Below are 20550 nucleotides of genomic sequence, written 5' to 3'. Positions count from 1 at the left end.
TCTGTTTTTCTAGTTATTTGGATTTCCACATGTTCTTTTGGATTACCCTCTTTGCCTGTTACTCGACTGTTTGGTTTACTTTGCTAACTGCTTCTCTTGCTTTATGACCCTTGTTTATATGCTTTGGATTATGACTGTGGACTAACTGTTCTCTATTAAACTGCATGTGACTCCATCTCTGTTTGTGGTCATTACAGTTCTACAGACACATAAATAAACTATAGTGTAATATACATATATACACATGCCTGATATACATACATAAACTATACTGTAATGCACTTATATACACACCCCTGCTATACATACATAAACTATACTGTAATACACACATATACACACCTCTGCTATACATACATAGACTATAATGTAATGTACACATACACAGACCCATGATATACATACCTAAACTATACTGTAATACACACACATACACACCCATGATATTCATGTGTTTATCACTTTAAAATAATGGTGTTTGTCACTTAAAAACATGCCAATCATTAGTCATGTTCGATTATTAATCAATAAAACATTTCAACATTTCACCTGTTCACTAATGTTACACTAATGCTAGTATGTTTGTGTCCTTTGAATTGTTGTGTGTATCTGCTCTGGTTTTTGTCCCCCGTCTGCTTTTTCTCTGATTTTGTCCCTGTCTCGACTCTTCTACTCCCAGTAAAATCCTGCACATGGACTCTACCTCTGTGTCTGAATCTGCTTCATCATTAGATACTTAGTGTGTAGATGGCATGTAGTGTGTAGATATTTAGTGTGTACATGGTATGTAGTGTGAAGATATTTAGTGCGTAGATGGTGTGTAGTGTGTAGATATTTAGTGAGTAAATGGTGTGTAGATATTTAGTTCGTAGATAGTATGTGGGTACTGAAATGTTGTAAAGAGGAAATGAACACTACAGGGTGTGCTGGTGTGTCTCTCCAGGCCTGGAGATGATGAGAACTATAGACTGAAGAATCTGTACAAAGTCAACATTATTAAAAACACTCCCATGACAATTGTAGTGAGCTGGCACATTGGCGCCATCTGCTGGTCATCTCTTTATTAGAAACACACCCTAACTTCTGCCAAAGTGGCACATCAGCACCATTTCCCTCATCAGCTTCAAGCACTTTCCTTTTCTTTGGGAAGAGAGAAACCAGTTGGAGTGTGTTTCAATCACATGACAGAACAAGCATTTCTGAAGTCAAATCAACCTATACAGCAAATGTGTGTACATGTGTTTTCCAAATAAATATAATTAAAATAATCATAATTAAAAAATAAAGAATTAAAAGTATGTGAAAGATTATAATTTTAAAATGCAAAATAGATTTGTAGAAACTGTCCCTACAATGTCCCTCCCACACCATGTCCCTGGCCAATAAAAGCACAGCAGTGTCTCCACTTCCTGTGAGGTGAACAGGCCCTTCCCCCATGCTCACCAAGCTCTACAGAGGAGTCACTGAGAATATCCTGACCATCTGCATCACTGTCTGGGGTGGAAACTGCAATGTCTCAGATCACAAGACCCTGCAGTGGTCAGTGAAAACAGCTGAGAACATCATGAGTATCACTACCACCATCACTGCATCAGTAGGTCTGCCAGCACAGTGGATGAGTCTTCTCACCCCCCCCCCCCCCCACTCCGTCTCCCCCTGCTGTCTGGCACAAGGTCTCTCAGCATGCATGCCAGTTCTAACAGGTTCTGTAGCAGCTTCTCTTAACAACATGCTGCCCTTCACCGCTCACATCCCTCTGAATAAACATCAACCACATCCCTCTGATTAAATGCCACCTACATCCCTCTGAATAAACACCATCAATTTTGAGCTTGAAAAGGATTTGTGTACTCTGTACACTATCTACATATGCATTACTCCAAATTATACACACAGAATGAAAAAAAATCTTTCAGAGTTTACAAAACAAAATCCAAAGCTTCAATCATACTTTTGTGTGTAGATTTATACACAGAGTTTACACAATGACAGAAAAATCCCCCCTGAGGTTGTAATTCCACAGCATGTGTTACTAACAGTGTTTTTGACAGTATGGACAGAATTCAATTGGAGTTCAACAGTCCTTTATTGGACTGCAGGACACAGGAGGTTATTCTAGCTCACACACAGACACTGAGGAGTCAGAACCAACCCAAAACCCTGCATAGAGGGGCTTAGTGAATGTGGAGTGGAATGTGTGTAAGTGTGTGAGTGTGTGTGTGTGAGAGGAGACGCTGTAGAAGGACAGAGTGCCAGCAGGCCACTCCACATACACTCCTACTCTGTTAGAGTTGGAGGGGGGGGGGGGGGGGGGGGCAGGGATGACAGTTCTCTTCTTATTGTGTCTGACAGAGTAACTGTTATTAAAGCAGTTCAGCCTCCAGGACTTTAGATTCCATCCAAACACACATCCATCATTGTGTCCTTTCCTGCAGATTCCTTTATATGTCACTGCTATATCACAGTCTCCACTCCACTCAGCCTCCCAGTAACAGCGTCCACGTACACTCTTTCCACACACACTCTCTCTACTCAGCACATTCATGTAGTGATCAAATCTTTCTGGATGATCAGGATATGACTGATTCTCTCTCACAAATGTCACCTTTCTGTTCCTCTCAAACAGAGCGAGATCTGTGTGTGCTGTGTTTGGGTCCAGTGTGAGCTCACATGCATCTGCACACAAGAAGATAGATTAGAGGAGAGGACACACAACACAACTACAGTTATGGCCAAAAGTTTTGAGAATTATACAAATTTTGGTTTTCACAAAAAAAAAAATTTTTTAGATTCTTTTGTCAGATCTTTATATGCTATAGTTTATAGTATATACAATTATAAGCATTTCATAAGTTTTTAAAAACTTTTTTAAAATCTGCTTCTCTGAGGATATAGATGTAAAGAAACTTTACAAAGATACTTGTACACTATATGAAGACCCAGAGTACACTATATGAACATAAGAGCATGGCTATGAAGACAATGATGACATAACAGTGGTCCAGCGGGCCATGTCAAACATTGAACACCCATTTGCTGCTAATAGTTATAATTTTGGATCTTAAAGAGCTAAAGTGAAAGTAATTATAAATGTAAAAGTATTTATACATGTTTTCTCCCAGATTTTGTAACAAGACAATGTGTGGCTATTTAACTGGCAGTGGCTAAATTCTTCACTATCATTCCACACACACACAATGATCCAAATATGGACAATATATAAAATATTCTGACACCTATTCTTGAAAAATGTTCATTGAAAATGTACCTTTCAAGATGTAAACTATAAATGCAATCAAAATAACACCAAAAGCTGTTATGCAGATGACAGCAATCTTCCATGCATGAAAACCTTTTCCTGAAATAGAAACCAGATAAAAATATGAAATAATAATAATAATAACAACTTTATTTGTATTTTTCATACAGTAATTACATGTAAAGAACAGTGCAGCTCATTGCTCTTTACATGTAATTCAAAATAAAAAAGCTGCAAAACATTAAAAAATAAATCACATTTAAACCACTTCTCTGATCAGTCTCTCAGTGGAGTGAGGAGGCCACCTTCACACTTCAGGTCTGCTTTGAAAACACAGATTGGTGGATATTTCATGACGCAGCTGGCGCATCCAACGCATGACTGTGAGTACCGAGCACAGAACGAGCTCCCCCGTCAATCCGCCTGTACACGAGGGAATTAAAGGGTCGATTGCCTCCCCCGAGGCGTACAGTGGGGACCCCGATACCTGCGAAGGGTTCATTATGCAGTGTGAGCTGTTTTTCAGATATCAGCCATGACTGTCTGACCATACTAAAGTTTAGTTTGTCATTTCGAGACTTACAGGAAAGGCACGCGTATGGGGTGCAGCATTGGTCACAAATAACTCGCTGTTTATGAACGATTATGCGGGATTTGTCAGAGAACTACGTGCAGTGTTCAACCATTCCCATGAGGGAAGGCTCTGTGGGCAATCATTGTTGCCTAAGGCAGGGGTTGTGATCCACGGCAAACTACGCGATGGAATTCGGGACCTTAGTGGCAGGAACACGCTGGAACGAACTCACGCAGATTGACGTGTTTGTGAACTGACACTCCTGAGGAGCCCAAGCAGCTGGACGCAGCCAGGGTACAGCGAAGAGGAGGAGGCAACAGTAGGGTGAGTTGTTCTTCCTCTTGTCCCATGTTTAAGATGCCGGTCCAGATATCGTGCAAAGGCTGTGTACTGTGAGCTTTTGCCCTAGTGGATTCGGGAGCCGCTGGGAACATCATGAACTGGGGCTTTGCGAGGAGGCTAGGTATCAAGGCCATCGCTCTGCCCTCCTCGCTAAGTGTACAGGCCTTGGATGGGGGTCTGGTAGGTCCAGGTTACATCACCCATGAGACTCCCAGGGTTCTCCTTGTCACCAGCGGGGGACATACTGAACGCATCAGTTTCTTCCTCCTACTGGGCCTGTCTCACTCTCTCACCCTAGGTTTGCCTTGGCTGTGTGCGCACAATCCACAGATGCTGTGGGCAAAAAACCAGATCCGGTAGTGGGCCCTGTCCTGCTATCGGAGGTGCTTCCCAAACAAGGCAGTACCCCTCCAGGCTATTTCCATAGAGTCCTGAAGCTGAGAAGCAGGTGCCTATTCCTTTAGAGTACCAGGAGGTCTTCAGCCCCAGCAAAACCACACGGCTTCCACCGCATCGCGACTGGGACTGCGCGACTGGGAATGCTCAAGAAGGGAGCGGTGCTCCCCTGGTGCAGAATCTACCCCCTCTCTCAGGAGGAGGAGCAGGCTATGGTATATTAAAGAGGCTCTGCAACAAGGGTATGGCAGACCCTCAACCTCTCCGGCATCAGCAGGAGTCTTCTTTGTAAAGAAGAGGGACGGGGGGCCTGAGACCTTGTGTGGATTACAGAGGACTCAACAAGCTGCTGGTGCAGTACCCATATCCCCTCCCCCTGCTACCAGCAGTGCTTGAACGACTGAGAGGGGCCAGGTATTTTACGAAACTTGATTTGTGCAAGGTGTACAACTTAATCTGGATCAAGGAGGGAGATGAGTGGAAAACAGGCTTCAGCACCTCCACAGGCCACTATGAGTATTTGGTTCTGCCATACGGTTTGGCAATGGACCCATTGATATTCCAGGCCTACGTTAATGAGGTTCTTAGGGAGTTTTTGGGAAGATCTGTCGTCGCATATATCGACGACATTTTGATCTATTCCCCCTCCTGGAAGGAACATGTACTCATTGTGCGGGCTGTGCTACAGACCTTATTACAGAACTGCCTATATTGCAAGGCAAAGAAATGCGAATTCCATCGCAATGAGGTCGACTTCCTTGGGTACACCATTCAACAAGGGTGTGTGAGTATGCAACCAGGTAAGGTGGAGGCGGTGAAGGCTTGGCCAAGACCACATACACGCAAAGTACTACAACGCTTTCTAGGCTTCGCCAACTTTTATAGGAGGTTTATTAAGTCCCTCAGTTCGCTGGCAAGGCCCCTCACAGACCAGCTCCAGGGACCTGCGCGAAAGATTAAGTGGACCCAGGTGGTTGACAAGGCCTTCGAGGAGCTCAAGAATGCCTTCGCAACTGCTCCCGTCTTACAACAACCAGACCCAGGGAGACCCTTCGCGGTAGAGGTAGACGCCTCCGATGTAGGAGTGGGCGTGGTGCTTTCACAACATACGGGAGATCGAGGCAGCTTGCGGCCCACCACTTACTTCTCTCGGAAGCTGAGCTCAGCAGAGGGGAACTACGGGGTTGGGGACTGAGCTCCTGGCTATGAAGCTTGCTTTTGAGGAGTGGAGACACTGGCTTGAGGGAGCATGACACCCATTCACAGTGTATATGGACCACAAGAACCTAGAATACCTCCAGACCACCAAGAGACTAAATGCCAGACAGGCCAGGTGGTCAATCTTCTTCTCCTGGTTTCAGTTCAAGGTCACCTACAGGCCAGGAGAGAAGAACACCCGAGTGGATGCACTCTCGTGACAATACACAGCAGAAGCACAGTCTACGAGCTCAGAGCTGGTTCTCTCACCCACCTGCTTTTTGGCGTCCCTGGAGTGAGAACTGGACCGAGAAATCAAGGCTGCTAACTCACATCCACAATGTCCCGCCAATCGCCTCTATGTCCCCCTGGCACATCGAGGGCACATACATCATTGGGGTCGGGTCACCCAGGCACATCCCACACCATGCAACTGATAGGAGTATGTTATTGGTGGCCTGCTATACCCAAAGATGTAGTGAGGTATGTGGTCCCGATTGTGCATGCAGCAATATGCCCTGGGTGCCTCCGGCAGGGAAACTCCTCCCCTTCCCTATGCCCCACCAACCATGGTCCCACCTGGCAGTGGACTTTGTAACCAACTTGCCAGGCTCTGAGGGCAACAACCCCGATCCTGAGTGTCGTGGATCGGTTCTCAAAGATGGTTAGATTAATCTCTTTGGTAGCCCTACCCACCAGATTAGAGACGGCCGACCTACTATTCCACCAGGTCTTCAGACAATTCGATCTACCGGAGGACATCGTTTCAGACCGAGGTCCCCAGTTTACACCACGGGTTTGGAAGGAATTGCTGGGCAAGCTTAACATCACAGTTAGCCTAATGTCTGATTACCACGCTCAGGCCAATGGGCAGGTGGAAAGAGTAAACCAGGAGCTGGGTAAGTTCTTGCGCCTCTATTGTAACCACCACCCAGAGACATGGAGTATGTATCTCCCATAGGCAGAGTATGCACAGAACTCGATGTGACACACGGGAATGGGTCTCACTCCCTTTGAGTGTGTTCTAGGCTACCAACCGCCTCTCTACCCCTGGAACATCCCTACATCCAACCAGCCAGCAGTGGATAGATGGTGCCGGGAGAGCGAACAGACCTGGGAGGAGACACACCAGAACCTACGTAGGTCAATTGCTGCCTACAAGAGGAAGGCCAACAAAAAAAGAGGAGAGACCCCCAATTACGAGATCGGGCAGAAGATGTGGGTCTTTACCAGGGACGGCCGTGCGGGCACCACAGGCAAGCTTGAGGCGAGGTATGAGGGCCCCTACTTCATTATGGGGTGGATTAATGAGGTAACCTACAGAGTGGGCCTGACGGGGAGTAGTCGAGCTTCCTGGGCCTTCCACATCTCCTCGCTGAAGCCTGTGAAGGAGGGTCCCTTTGCGGAGGAGGGGGATTCCTCGAAAGACCCTCCTACACCTCTGGAGACGAAGGAGGGCCCAGCGTACAGGGTGTGTGCTCTGTTGGACTCCCATAGGAGGGGGAGGGGCCTCCAGTACCTGGTGGACTGGGAGGGATACAGCCCTAAGGAGTGCTGTTGGGTCCCGGCCTCCCAGATTTTGGACCCTGACCTCATTGCCTCGTTCCATAGGCTGCGTCTGCTGAGGCCTGTCCCGAGTCAGTGGGGGCAGCCGTGGGTGTGGATCAAGTCTGTCTGTCGTGACAAAATCCCATCTAGGGAAATTGCCATGGTAGATAGTCTGTTCTCAGTCTCTATGCATGTGTCCATGAAAGCTTCTCTAAAAAGACCTTTTTGTTTGCCCTGTGATTAAAAGCCCAGAGTAAAAACCTAACAACACAAAGCAATATGCATTAACATTCTTTTACACTCACTAATGACTTCTTAAATTCACAGGACCATGAATTAACATTCCTTTACACTCACTAATAACTTCTTACTTATGAGAAATTTTCAAGAGTGTTTACATTTACAGCATTTAGCAGATGCTCTTATCCAGTGCATCTTATGAAACTGCTTTGTCATTTACTCATAGAATACATCCTAGCCAGTACAGTAGGTTCAATATATCAATGAACAAGAATGTTGTTGAAATACAGGGATCAATGCTGATACCTAGAAGTGCAAAATACATATAAGCTCTATAAAAGACAACAGTATTGCAATCAGTGCAATAAAAAATCCCCTACAATATGTACTAGTTTGAGTTTGTCAACATAGGATCAGTCAACATCAGTGCAATAAAGTGTTGTTATAACTGATGGATTAACATTTCATAATTTATCATAACCTCCTGATGGAGGGGCACAGAGATGGTCAGGTGGGCAGTGCGGGTGTGGGTTTGCCGCAGCCATCTTCTGGTCTAGGTCCCATTTGACTGGCCAGAAAGCAGGTGCGGGACAGAACCGGCTCTAAACTGGTGGATTGGGCTTATGCGTGGTGCTGACGCAAGAGGGCATCTGCCCTCACATTTTTTGCACCTGGTTGGTAGGTCATGCAGAATGCAAACCTTGTAAAGAAGAGCAACCGCTGGGATTGCCTCGAATTGAGCCTTTTGGTGGTCTGAAGGTATTCCAGGTTTTTATGGTCAGTAATGACCAAAAAGGGGTGCCTCACTCCCTCCAGCCAGTGCCTCCACTCCTCAAATGCCAGTTTCATAGCAAGGAGTTCGCGATCTCCCATGCCATAGTTCCTTTCTGCAGCGCTTAACTTCTTGGAGAAGTATGCAATGGGCTTCAATTGCCTTGCCTCTCCCTTGTGTTGGGACAGCACTGTGCCCACTCCCACATTTGAAACATCAATCTCCACCACAAAAGACTCCATCAGATCAGGTTGTTGCAAAACTGGAGCAGTGGAGAAAGCAGCTTTCAGCTCTGTGAAGGATCTTTCTGCCTCTGGGTTCCATTTAATCCTCTTGGAGAGGCCACGCAATAGGTCTGTGAGTGGTTTAGCTATCGTACTAAAGGAATCAATGAACCAGTGATGGAATTCAGCGAACCCCAGGAAACGTTGTAACTCCCTACGATTCTGGGGTCTAGGCCAGCTTGTCACTGCCTCCACCTTGCCTGGTTGCATGCGTACGCTGCCCTCGCAGATGACATAGCCTAGGAAGTTCACCTCTGCGGTGGAACTCACTTCTCCAGTTGGCAGTAGAGATGGTTCTACAAGAGGGTGCCAAGGACAGCCCTTAAGTCATGCACATGTTGGTCCTGGGAGGGGGAGTAGATCAGGATGTCATCGATATAAGCGACAACAGATCTACCAAAGAACTCCCATAGGACCTCATTGATGTAGGCCTGGAAGACAGAAGGGGCTGTGGCTAGATCATAGGGTAGGACCAAATACTTCTAGTGTCCGGATAACATGCTGAAGGCGGTTTTCCAGTCATCGCCTTCTCTAATCCAAATGAGGTTGTATGCACTACGAAGATCCAGCTTAGTGAACCATTGGGCTCCCCTCAGCTGTTTGAGTGCTGCGGGGACTAGGGTAAGGGTACTGTACCAGTAGCCTGTTAAGCCCTCTATAATCCATGCAGGATCGCAACCCTCCCCCCTTCTTCACAAAGAAGACACTCACGGAGGCTGGCAAGGTGGAGGGATGAATGTACCCTTGTTGCAGTGCCTCTTTGATGTACTGTGCCATTATCCGATCCTCCTTTTGGGAGAGTGGGTAAACCCTACTTCAGGGTGGAACGGCGTCGCTTTTGAGGGTGATGGTACAGTCCCATTCCCAATGTGGGGGTAATTGCATGGCTTTTGCGGGGCTAAACACCTCCTCCAGATCTCTATACTCTGGGGGTGCCCTGAGTCCTTCTCCCACCTCCGGGCTTTCAACAGAGGTCAACTGCAGTGGCAACGTCCAGTGAGACAGGCACCATGTCTTGCATGGAGCTGCCCACTCAAGAACACGGCTGTCAGACCAGTGTAGATGAGGGTTGTGAGCCCTTAGCCAGGGGAGCCCTAGAGTTACGGGATGCGAGAGGGATGGAAGGAGGTAAAAGGAAATCCGCTCCACATGACCCCCTCTGGTCTCGAGGAGTACACGGGGAGTGACATGGGTTATAACCCCCGCTCCCACGAGTCCTCCATCTAGTGCCCGCACACTAAGTGGAGTAGGAAGAGAGATGGCCTTTATCCCCAGCTTCCTAGCGAAGCCCCAGTCCATTATGTTGCCTGCTGTCCCTGAATCGACTAGAGCGGATGCAGAGAGCTGGCGACGCTGATGTTTTACCAAAACTGGTAGCTTGCACAGTGATGGGTCCAAACCCACTCACCGACTGCTCGCCTTTTCCTCGGTTCAGGAGCTTGCCTTGCATTCCTGCCATACCCAGCTGCATGGGCTCTGGGGGGTTGTCCCCTGGTACCGTGAGGGAATCGTTTTCTTGCTGTGTCAAACCCCAATGCAGTTGTCTGTGCCGCTCTTGTAGAAGGCGATCGTATGTAATTGAGAGGCACACCACCTCGTTCAGGGAGAAAGACTCCGGTTTGCATGCCAATTCCGCCTGCAGGTCCTCTTTCAGTCCGTGCACAAAGGCGTCCATTAAGGCTGGCTCGTTCTACTGAGTCCCAGCCGCTAGTGTGCGGAACTCCATGATGTAGTCCGCTGCGTTGCAGAGTCCCTGTTTCAACCTGTGTAGCGACTGCCCGCAATCCTTCCCTTGGCGTGGGTGATAAAAAACCGCCTTAAGATCCTGAATGAAGCCGGCATAGTCACTCATAAGCGGGGAGGCATTAGCCACAAGAGCGGATCCCCAGACGCGGGTTTTCCCCGTGAGTCTGGAGACTACAAAAGCCACTTGTGTGGTCAGGCAGGGGAGGCTGATACAAAAAGAAAAGATTGCATTGCACGAGAAAGCCTTCACACCCTTCTGGGTCTCCTCCATACGGCTTGGGGATCGCTATGAGGCACTTCATCTTTTCCGGCATAGACAGGGAGATGGGAGGGGCGACTCGCTGCTCTGTGCCAGGAGTCAGACTACTGACATGCTGCTCGAGACTCAGAACAAGGGAGCGTATCTCCCCATCTCCTGCTGTTGCTGCTTCATAACCGCTTTCTGGGCAGCAAGCAGGTGGACCCACTCGGGGTTACTCACCTCACTTCCCTTGGGCTGCACATTCTGTGATGGTGGCGGGTAGATGGAAGCTAGAGGCGGGTCAGCAGAAAGGTAATCTTTATTCTCCACCAGAAATCCACGAAGGGAACACAGAATCCCAAATACAAAGAGTAGAGGAGCTAGTTCTCCTCTAGATAAACACTTATGCGTGGTTTGTTTTGACATAATAGGACCTCTAATGTGCAGCTCTGGCTCCTCAGATCTGAGGGTAGAAATAGAGTAGGGAGTGAATGGGAAATAGGTGAAAGCAATTAGTAATCAGGGGATTGTGAATGGGTCAGGTGCGATGAGTAGTCCCTAGCAGGGGTGGGTGTGTCTCCCCTGCTATTTGGCTGACCAACCGTGACAACAAGTATGCTGACCAGCAAATTGTGACCAAGTATAAAATGGTCATATCTATTTTCTGGATTTCATCTCATTAATAAAGCAAAGAAAAGAAATAGAAAAGGAAAAAGACATTTTAATTATTTCTGAAATCATTGTGGTTCTTTCTCAATTCATCCTGTCCTTGGAGGTTAGTTTTTCAATGTTATAACTGTGCAAATTTACAATGAAAAGTTTACTCTGTAGGTATATTTAATGTAATTGATGTACTGTCACATGCACTGTTATAATTAAGAAGGATGCATACTTACACACAGTGTCTATGTTTCTGTGCTGCTGGTAGGCTACTTGTATCACTTTAACATGCAATTTACACATCACTACTCATGTAGTAATAGTCATATTATTTTACATACAGAAGAATGATGCCTCACAGTGAGCTATACAGATTTTAAATTGATGACATAATCAAGGGCCACTTGAATCAGATGGTATTCAGGTATCAGAATTGATATCAGGAGAGAAATAGTGGGATTGGTAGGTCCTAGATACGGCTATGGTGATACCTGAATGGCTGATGTCATATATGGACCACAAACATATTATATGAGCACTAAGATATATTAGTACTAATATTGTTGAAATAAGTGGTGGTTCCACAAAATTAATTTTCACATCTAGTGTCTCCACTTTACAAAAACACCATCCACTTCCAACATAGTAATATACAATAAATTTGGAGCCATTTCAGATTATACATCTCAATTCACACCAAATGAAGCTGAATTGGAATAGTACTTATTGTTAGCTTAGTTCTCCATAAATGAGTACCACCAACTATGAGTATTTGTTTTTAATTATTTTTCTCCCCACTTTAGTCATTAAGCCAATTCCCAGTCACCAACTCAATAGCTAGCTCTCCCCTCTCATAACAAACATGGAAGGTTCTGCCCATACTGTGACACAACATAATTATGAATTTTAACTAATTTAATTATATATGAAGTAGGAGAAGTAGTGAGATGTTGAAACTGTGATGGTTCTCACCGTTAACTGTTACTCGAAGAGTGATGTCATCATACCAGGACTCTGATTTGATTAAACACTTATAAAGTCCATTATCAGAAGGTTGGACTCCTGAGAGTTTCAGTGAGGTGTTGCCTTTCTGTAGCTCTTCTTTAAATAGGCCTGTCCTCCCTCTGTAGGACCTTATCTGATTCTCATTTCTGTCTTCATGATCTTCATAAAGATGCACATATTGATCAGTTTCAGTCAGATCTTGTCTGAACCACTCCACTGTCATGTCCACAGCACTGATGGTGGGTTGTAGAGAACAGGGCAGAACCAGGTCTTCAACAGCATTAACAACAAGAGGAGCATATGGACCAATTATCAAAAAGTCTGCTGGAATAAAAAATAAATAAATATAAATATGTACTAGGAGAAAGTCAAGTAGAGATAGCAGCAATACAGACAGCCAAACTTGAACCCCAGCTGTAGAGTGTATTTGTTTAATCCTGAGCAGAATTTAACAGACTGAACCCCAGCTATGGAGTGTCTGTGTAATCCTGAACAGAGTTTGATAGACTAATCCTCAGATGTAGGGTTAATCCTAAAATGGGTTTGATAAGTCACACCTCAGAGGGTTGGTATGTGTTCATTTTTTATAACCATAGAGGCCTTCTGTAATTAGGATATAACCATATATTCTATTATATGAGTAGGAAGATAAAGTATAAGAGAAACATCTATTGAGCTCTAGATACTGAAATTCATCCAGTTTGAGCAATGAATTAGAAATAAAGGACACTGCATTAATGCACTGTACTACTGACTGACAGATAAAACCAATCATTTCTACTACACATTAAGCACATTAAGCAAAGTCAATCACAAACAAAAAAGATAAGTAAAATGTTTCATGGGTGTTACAGCTGACTGTACACGTTTCATGGGTGTTACAGCTGACTGTACACATATTTCATGGGTGTTACGGCTGACTGTATGTATGTTTTCCTGGTGATACAGCTGACTGTACTTAAACACCCCCAGATGAACCCTGGATTCTACTGACTCCACTTAGGAAGAGTAAACCATGTGTGTTTGAGCATATTCAGATAAAGTTCTAAATCAAATCTTTTTTCCCTGTCTCTCTCTCTCTGTCTCTCTCTCTCACACACACACACACACACACACACACACACACACACACACACACACACACACACACCTGATGTGGGCTCCATAAATCCAGAGAACATCACCAGTATCACACAGATCAACTTCATCTCTAAAAGAAAGTTTGAATACTTTTAATAACATTTATTTTTCACTATAAACACAGATAGTTTAGTACATCAGACCCTGTAACATCGGTTCAGCTATCAGATCATCTAACCTCAGTAACCTTTTGGAAAGTTATACACACAGATTATTTTTACTCTTAATCCTCAGATTTTGAGTTTCTGAAGACACAGTGTGTTACTGAGCTGGTCTGCTGGATTTCCAGTTTTCAGTTTTTCAGTAAATTATAACCAAACAGTGAACCTTTGATGAGTAAAGTTCAGATAAAAAAACTGAAAGTAAGATGGTACAAGCCAGAAAGATTCATTATCCCAGCAATAAAACGTTCAGCAGGTGTCACGATTTGCCCTCCCTAGCATGCTATTTCCATAGTTAGCGTCTCGTAAGTGTGTTTAGTTTTTCCTCCACCTTTCATTGGTATCACCTGTCTTGTTAACGCCCCTTTAGGTACTTTGCTGGTCATGGTAATCCAAACCTCATGTTTTGTTCCTGTTATTGCTGTTCTAGTCTCTGTTTGTACTCTATTCCTCTTATGTAATCGCCGCTTGTGTTTTTGTGGCTCTTGTGTCACCAGCCCTCGTTTTTTGTCTTTTGTGTGTATTTCCACTATTCGCATTGGCTCAGTGACCCTAGACTATTTTAATGATTGTGATTATGGATTTGGCCATAATAAATCTCGCTCTTCTCAGCATATGCGTCCACCACTTTACAGCTCACTGTTACAGCAGGAAAGATCAGACACACCAGAGGAGGTAAATAATATATTTATCTATATTCATCATATCTTGGGTATCAACTGATTTCTCAATAATGTTAACCTAACAAAACCAATTGGAGAATATAAAAACACTTTATGACCAGAAGATTTTCACAATTCCCTTAATGACATGCTTAATAATAAAGCACCTGGACCTGATGGATTTTCTTCTGAGGGTTACAGACACAAACAAACTATACTGTAATACACACATATATACAACCCTGATATACATACATAAACTATACTGTAATACACACATATACACACCCTGATATACATACATAAACTATACTGTAATACACACACCCTGATATACATACATAAACTATACTGTAATACACACACATATACACACCCTGATATGCATACATAAACTATACTGTAATACACACATATATACACCCCTGATATACATACATAAACTATACTGTAAAGCACACATATACACACCCTGATTTACTTTAAAATAATAAAGGTGATTGTCACATAAAGCATGCCAGTGTTCAGTTATTAGTCAATAAAACATAACATTTAAACTGTTCACTAATGCCATCAGGTTTGTGTCACAGGTTCTTTTGAATGGTGGTCGTGTGTGTTCTGTTTGTCTCCTTAAGGTCTTGTGTATCTGCTCTGTGTTCTGCTTTTCCTTGTTTGGTTTTGTCAGGCATGCAGACTTCTGGCCACCAGAGGTCCTCATCCCCTGAATACTAAGCGCTCTGTGGTGACTCATCACCACGCTGTATAACTCTCCCAGTGACTCTCAGTAGTTGTGAAGTATAGCCAACATTTCCCTGTCTGCATACCAAGCCACTTAGTGTTACTGCCTTTCAGGATTTTAAATTCTAGCCTGTCTTCTGTTGTTATGATTATTGTCTTACCCCTCACCTGTACCTTTGTGTCTCTGTCTTCTGTTGTTGTGATTGTTGTCTTACCCCTCACCTGTACCTTTGTGTCTCTGTCTTCTGTTGTTGTGATTATTGTCTTACCCCTCACCTGTACCTTTATGTCTCTGTCTTCTGTTGTGGTGATTGTTGTCTTGCCCCTCACCTGTACCTTTGTGTCTCTGTCTTCTGTTGTTGTGATTATTGTCTTGCCCCTCACCTGTACCTTTGTGTCTCTGTCTTCTGCTGTTGTGATTGTTGTCTTGCCCCTCACCTGTACCTTTGTGTCTCTGTCTTCTGTTGTTGTGATTGTTGTCTTGCCCCTCACCTGTACCTTTGTGTCTCTGTCTTCTGTTGTTGTGATTATTGTCTTGCCCCTCACCTGTACCTTTGTGTCTCTGTCTTCTGCTGTTGTGATTGTTGTCTTGCCCCTCACCTGTACCTTTGTGTCTCTGTCTTCTGTTGTTGTGATTGTTGTCTTACCCCTCACCTGTACCTTTGTGTCTCTGTCTTCTGTTGTGGTGATTGTTGTCTTGCCCCTCACCTGTACCTTTGTGTCTCTGTCTTCTGTTGTTGTGATTGTTGTCTTGCCCCTCACCTGTACCTTTGTGTCTCTGTCTTCTGTTGTTGTGATTGTTGTCTTACCCCTCACCTGTACCTTTGTGTCTCTGTCTTCTGTTGTTGTGATTATTGTCTTACCCCTCACCTGTACCTTTGTGTCTCTGTCTTCTGTTGTGGTGATTGTTGTCTTGCCCCTCACCTGTACCTTTGTGTCTCTGTCTTCTGTTGTTGTGATTATTGTCTTACCCCTCACCTGTACCTTTGTGTCTCTGTCTTCTGTTGTTGTGATTATTGTCTTACCCCTCACCTGTACCTTTGTGTCTCTGTCTTCTGTTGTTGTGATTGTTGTCTTGCCCCTCACCTGTACCTTTGTGTCTCTGTCTTCTGTTGTTGTGATTGTTGTCTTACCCCTCACCTGTACCTTTGTGTAGGTCTTCTGTTGTTTTTGTCCCATAACTGCCTTGTCTGTTTTTGTCTGTCTCTGTTCTTCTATTCCCAGTAAAATCCTGCACATGGATTCTAACTCTGTGTCTGAATCTGATTCACCACTGATTTATTCTATTAATTCTTTAATTCTTCCCATTCTATTATTGATGTACAATGTTATTAAAGCTGCTGTGTAAATGCATCTCACATGATCTCATGAGTGCAGGTCTTCATTTAAATGGGAAACACACCTATTTGCAGAAGACTGTGGGTTATGACTCTTGCTTGTGTTCCTCCCATTACACTAGTAGCAGGATACCAGTGCTCACTAACTCTGCCTCCTTCATGTTCTGAGGTTGGTCACATGACACAGGTTTAGACTGCTGATGTGCTGATTAGTGTCTGGTTGGTCCATGCTTAAGGGTGCAGAGTACTGATTACAGGGACGCCATATAGACCAAAAATCATAAACTAAGTACCACAGTCTAAAAACCATAGTCTAAAATCATAAACTAAAACCATGTGTAGCCCAGCTGTAAATATGTGTTTTCATGTGTTTAGTGGTGGTTTGATGCATGTGAATGTGATTTGGACTTTCAAAGTGAGAATCCTCGCATAAAAAGCTTTTGTGTCTAACAATGGCTTATGAGTATGTTGTGAGAAATTTCTAAGCAAAGGTTTATTTTCATATTTATATATTTTCTGTAGCAAAGTAGCATACTGATGTATCAGCCTAGTAGACTATGAGTTAGTTTCTCCAAACAGACGAAGATAACCTGCTTATACTGCACAAACCAAGACTGTTATCATGTCATTTAACCTGCCAGAGAGAGAGAGAGAGAGTCCTTGAGACTTTGAGCTGTATAATGTCCTGGGTCACTGAGAACATACCTAGAGAGCTGACCGTGGGAAGGTACCTTTATCTTGAAGTGACCGTTCTGTTTTTGGCCTCAACATTCCCAAGCAATGAATCAGGCCTGCCACATATTTTATTGTGAGGTTCTGATTTAATTTACTATTATTATGTGGGATTTCCTTAGGTGGGGTGGGGTGGGGGGGTGTAGGGGTTAAGAAAGCAATAAGTTTTGTTTTGTTATAACCATTATCTTTTTTCCTCTATTCAGTTGGTATATAGTGTTGTGTTTACTAAAAATTAATATCAAATAATTCATAACCATGTGATGTGCAAATTTATGACATTGAGTAGATGTTAATGACTCTCTATAGTGAGTCTGATCTTAGGGTTGAATATAAAGGGTTGAGGTCCTACACGTAGACTAAAAACCACAGACTAAAAACATTTAAACACCCTTATGAAAATAACGTGATTGTAATGAATGATCACACCTCCCCCACTGAGGCCACTAATGATCATAGTGATGATCAGTAGCATAAAAATGCGTTTACATAATAACCTGGTAACAAGGTACATATGTCCAAGACCCAATATCATAGTAGCCTACAGGTATAGCCATAGAGGAGGTATACATAATAAACTGGGAGTGATGTGTATATCCTCTTATGTATGTTTCACATCCATAATCCACATCTTATTTGTTTTGACTTTATATTTAGTGTGTAGATGGTGTGTAGTGTGTAGATATATAGTGAGTAGATGGTATGTAGTGTGTAGATATATAGTGAGTAGATGGTATGTAGTGTGTAGATATATAGTTAGTAGATGGTGCGTAGTGCATAGATATTTAGTGAGTAGATGGTGTGTAGAGTGTAGCTATATAGTGAGTAGATGGTGCATAGTGTATAGATATTTAGTGTGTAGATGGTGTGTAGTGTGTAGATATATAGTAAGTAGATGGTGTGTAGTGTGCAGATATATAGTGAGTAGATGGTGTGTAGTGTGTAGATATTTAGTGCGTAGATGGTGTGTAGTGTGTAGATATATAGTGAGTAGATAGTATGTAGTGTGTAGATGGTAGATGTTGTATAGTAACTGAAATGTTGTAAAGAGGAAATAAACACTGCAGTGTGTGCTGGTGTGTCTCTCCAGGTCTGGAGCTGATTCGCAGGGCTACAGACCAAAGATGCACTACAAAGTCAGCATTATTACAAACACCCCATGACACGTGTAGTGATCTGCTATGCTGACACCATCTGCTAGTCAACTCGTTATTAGAAACCCTTCTGCCACATTGTCAAGGTGGCACACCACCACCACCTACAGGTCTAATAATAACACTAGATGTTAACACATGCGGTATTTAGCAGTGTGTTCCTGTTTTAGTTTTAGATACATTCTTGTATAAGTAGGATTTAATGCTCTGATCAGTACAGCTTGTTCACATTCTGCAATCTAAGGTCATGTTTGATCAGGTAGCCTCACGTTTGTTACACATCTATATGATTTAAACCTCAACATTTTCCTTGTCAGCCATTTTCATAAACCATCATGACTTGTTTGTCTAAAAAATTCTCCTCTCCAGTGTCTTCCTCACAGAAAATCTGTTTGATACTGAATTTCAAGCCAAATATTTGATCATGCAGTCAAACATTTTAGATATCTGTTTGATTTAAACATTTTCATTTATCATCAGGACTCACTTCACCAAATATTTCTTCTCTTTCACCTCTTTCTGACTGAGAATCTGATACATACTGAAAGCCAAATCCACAAACAGGTAAAGCCAGAAACCAGAAACCTGAAACCTGTAAGAGCATTGTTACCTTTTCCTGAGGTCATTCTGAGAGTCTTCAGGTAGAAAAGTTCATCATCCAGGACTACAGGAACATTTCTTCAAACTAACACACTCACATCATCTTCATTTCAGTACTGCATCTTCTCACAGACTAATATCTTTGTTATACTATTACACACACATGTACACACTGCTGTAAACACATTCTCGGCTCTGCTGGAGTCCAGACTGAATTATAATCCTTCTGTGCATTCCTTGGAAAGAGACAAACCCACTGGAGCACATTTCAATCACATGACAGAACAAGCATATCCAAAGTCAGATCAACCTCAACCAAGTATGTGCGCATGTGTTTTCCAAATAAATATAATTTAAAATAATCATAATTAAAAAAAAATAAAGAATTAAAAGTAAGTATATGAGAAATTATCATTTTAAAATGCAAAATAGATTTGTAGAAACTGTCCCTACAATGTCACCACCCACATCCCTATGAATAAACACCACCTACATCCCACTAAATAAATACCACCCTCATTTCTCTGAATAAACACCACCCCATCCCTCTGAATAAACTCCACCCACATCTCTATGAATAAACGAGGCCCAAACCCATATAATTCATTATGTATATGCATTCCAGTAGTGTCTTGCACATACTCTTATGCTGAACACTCTGTATATGTTGTGTTGTCCTGAGTTCAGTAGAACAGTGTGTAGTTATTCTCTTTTTCACCTTGCAGAAGACTTGCAGTAATGTTATTTAGCTCCACTATAGATTAGTGTGTGTTTACAGTAACATTGTTTAGTTTCACTATAGACTAGTGTATGATTACAGTAACATTATTTAATTCAACTGTAGACTAGTGTATGATTACAGTAACATTATTTAGTTCCACTATAGACTAGTGTATGATTACAGTAGTTATTTAGTTCCACTATAGACTAGTATATGATTACAGTAACATTATTTAGTTCCTCTATAGACTAGTCTGTGTTTACAGTAAAATTATTTAGTTCACTATAGACTAGTGTATGATTACAGTAACATTATTTATTTCATTAATGCACACAGAGAAAGAGAGAGAGATTGAAGGACAGACAGAGAGAAGGACTGTAGTATCCTGATATTCTTGTATATTAATATAATACCAATGAGATTTAAGTCCCTCTGGATAAGAATGTCTGCAAAATCCTGTAAATGAAAATAATTGATTGATATGGTTTTGTTTTGATGTTTGTATTAGTTTCAGAAGTTTTAGGTTTTTATACTTCATATTTTAATGTTTACACTTTTAATTGGGATCTTTATATATGAGCTACATACAAATAACATCTGAAAAAACAGAACCTCAGATCAACAACAACATGAACCCCAGGGGTTATACTGAACTCTGTGTTTCAGAAACAATAGTGTGTATGTGTGCGCACGTGTGGGTGTGTGTGTGTGAAAGAAATGGGTGTACAGGTGTGTGTGCATGTTAATTTTGGCAGTGAATTTCACACATTCTTTAGCTCCAGTTTAGAGTCAGATTGAAAGTTTGGCTTCAGTCACATTCATTTTTTACCCACAACCAATTTACCTGCTTTGGGCTCCAGGAAGGAGAAACACATTCAGTCTGCCAGGTACTATTTGGACATGTAAATGACAATAAATTCTCCTTCCTTCTCTGACACACTCACACACACACTCACACACACACACACACACACACACTCATTAAAAAAAAAACAAAAAAACCAAAGACATATTTTCTCATCCATTTTGAAATGTGAGACA

At 42.9% G+C, this 20550-nt stretch overlaps 1 protein-coding gene across 6 annotated transcripts; it reads right to left on the bottom strand.

Annotated features, from left to right (window-relative positions):
* Positions 1 to 1023: 1023 nt before the first annotated feature.
* LOC113592299 (stonustoxin subunit beta-like) lies at positions 1024 to 19062 on the bottom strand. 6 transcript variants are annotated; one of them, XR_014118228.1, is made up of 7 exons: positions 18799 to 19062; positions 13415 to 13474; positions 12232 to 12585; positions 10840 to 10889; positions 3517 to 3746; positions 3269 to 3358; positions 2654 to 2676 (listed from the first exon to the last, which is right to left on the bottom strand). XR_014118228.1 is itself a non-coding variant. In XM_081701257.1 (5 exons), exons 1-5 carry the CDS (start codon positions 18812 to 18814, stop codon positions 2111 to 2113), a joined length of 1086 nt encoding a protein of 361 aa, XP_081557383.1. In that variant the 5' UTR covers positions 18815 to 19048; the 3' UTR covers positions 1024 to 2110. The 6 variants fall into 6 exon arrangements, 5 of the variants coding, with proteins under 5 accessions (XP_081557383.1, XP_081557385.1, XP_081557386.1 ...); XM_081701257.1 differs by lacking the exons at positions 3517 to 3746; positions 10840 to 10889 and having other exon boundaries at positions 1024 to 2676; positions 18799 to 19048; XM_027033130.3 differs by lacking the exons at positions 2654 to 2676; positions 3269 to 3358 and having other exon boundaries at positions 3365 to 3746; positions 18799 to 19061.
* Between the last annotated feature and the right edge of the window lie 1488 nt (positions 19063 to 20550).

The sequence above is a fragment of the Electrophorus electricus genome, chromosome 18, assembly GCF_041902795.1.
Source record: "Electrophorus electricus isolate QZ-2024a chromosome 18, ASM4190279v1, whole genome shotgun sequence".
Lineage (NCBI taxonomy): Eukaryota > Metazoa > Chordata > Actinopteri > Gymnotiformes > Gymnotidae > Electrophorus > Electrophorus electricus.
This window is presented reverse-complemented; position numbering and strand designations above follow the sequence as displayed.

Excerpts from the sequence above, each read along its gene's own strand:
- LOC113592299 (XM_081701257.1), bottom strand. Across the intron at positions 12,586-13,414 it reads ATTTATGGAGCCCACATCAG|ACTTTTTGATAATTGGTCCA; the intron begins GTGTGTGTGTGT and ends TTATTCCAGCAG. Across the intron at positions 2,677-3,268 it reads TATAGTTTACATCTTGAAAG|ATGCATGTGAGCTCACACTG; the intron begins GTACATTTTCAA and ends TCTTGTGTGCAG.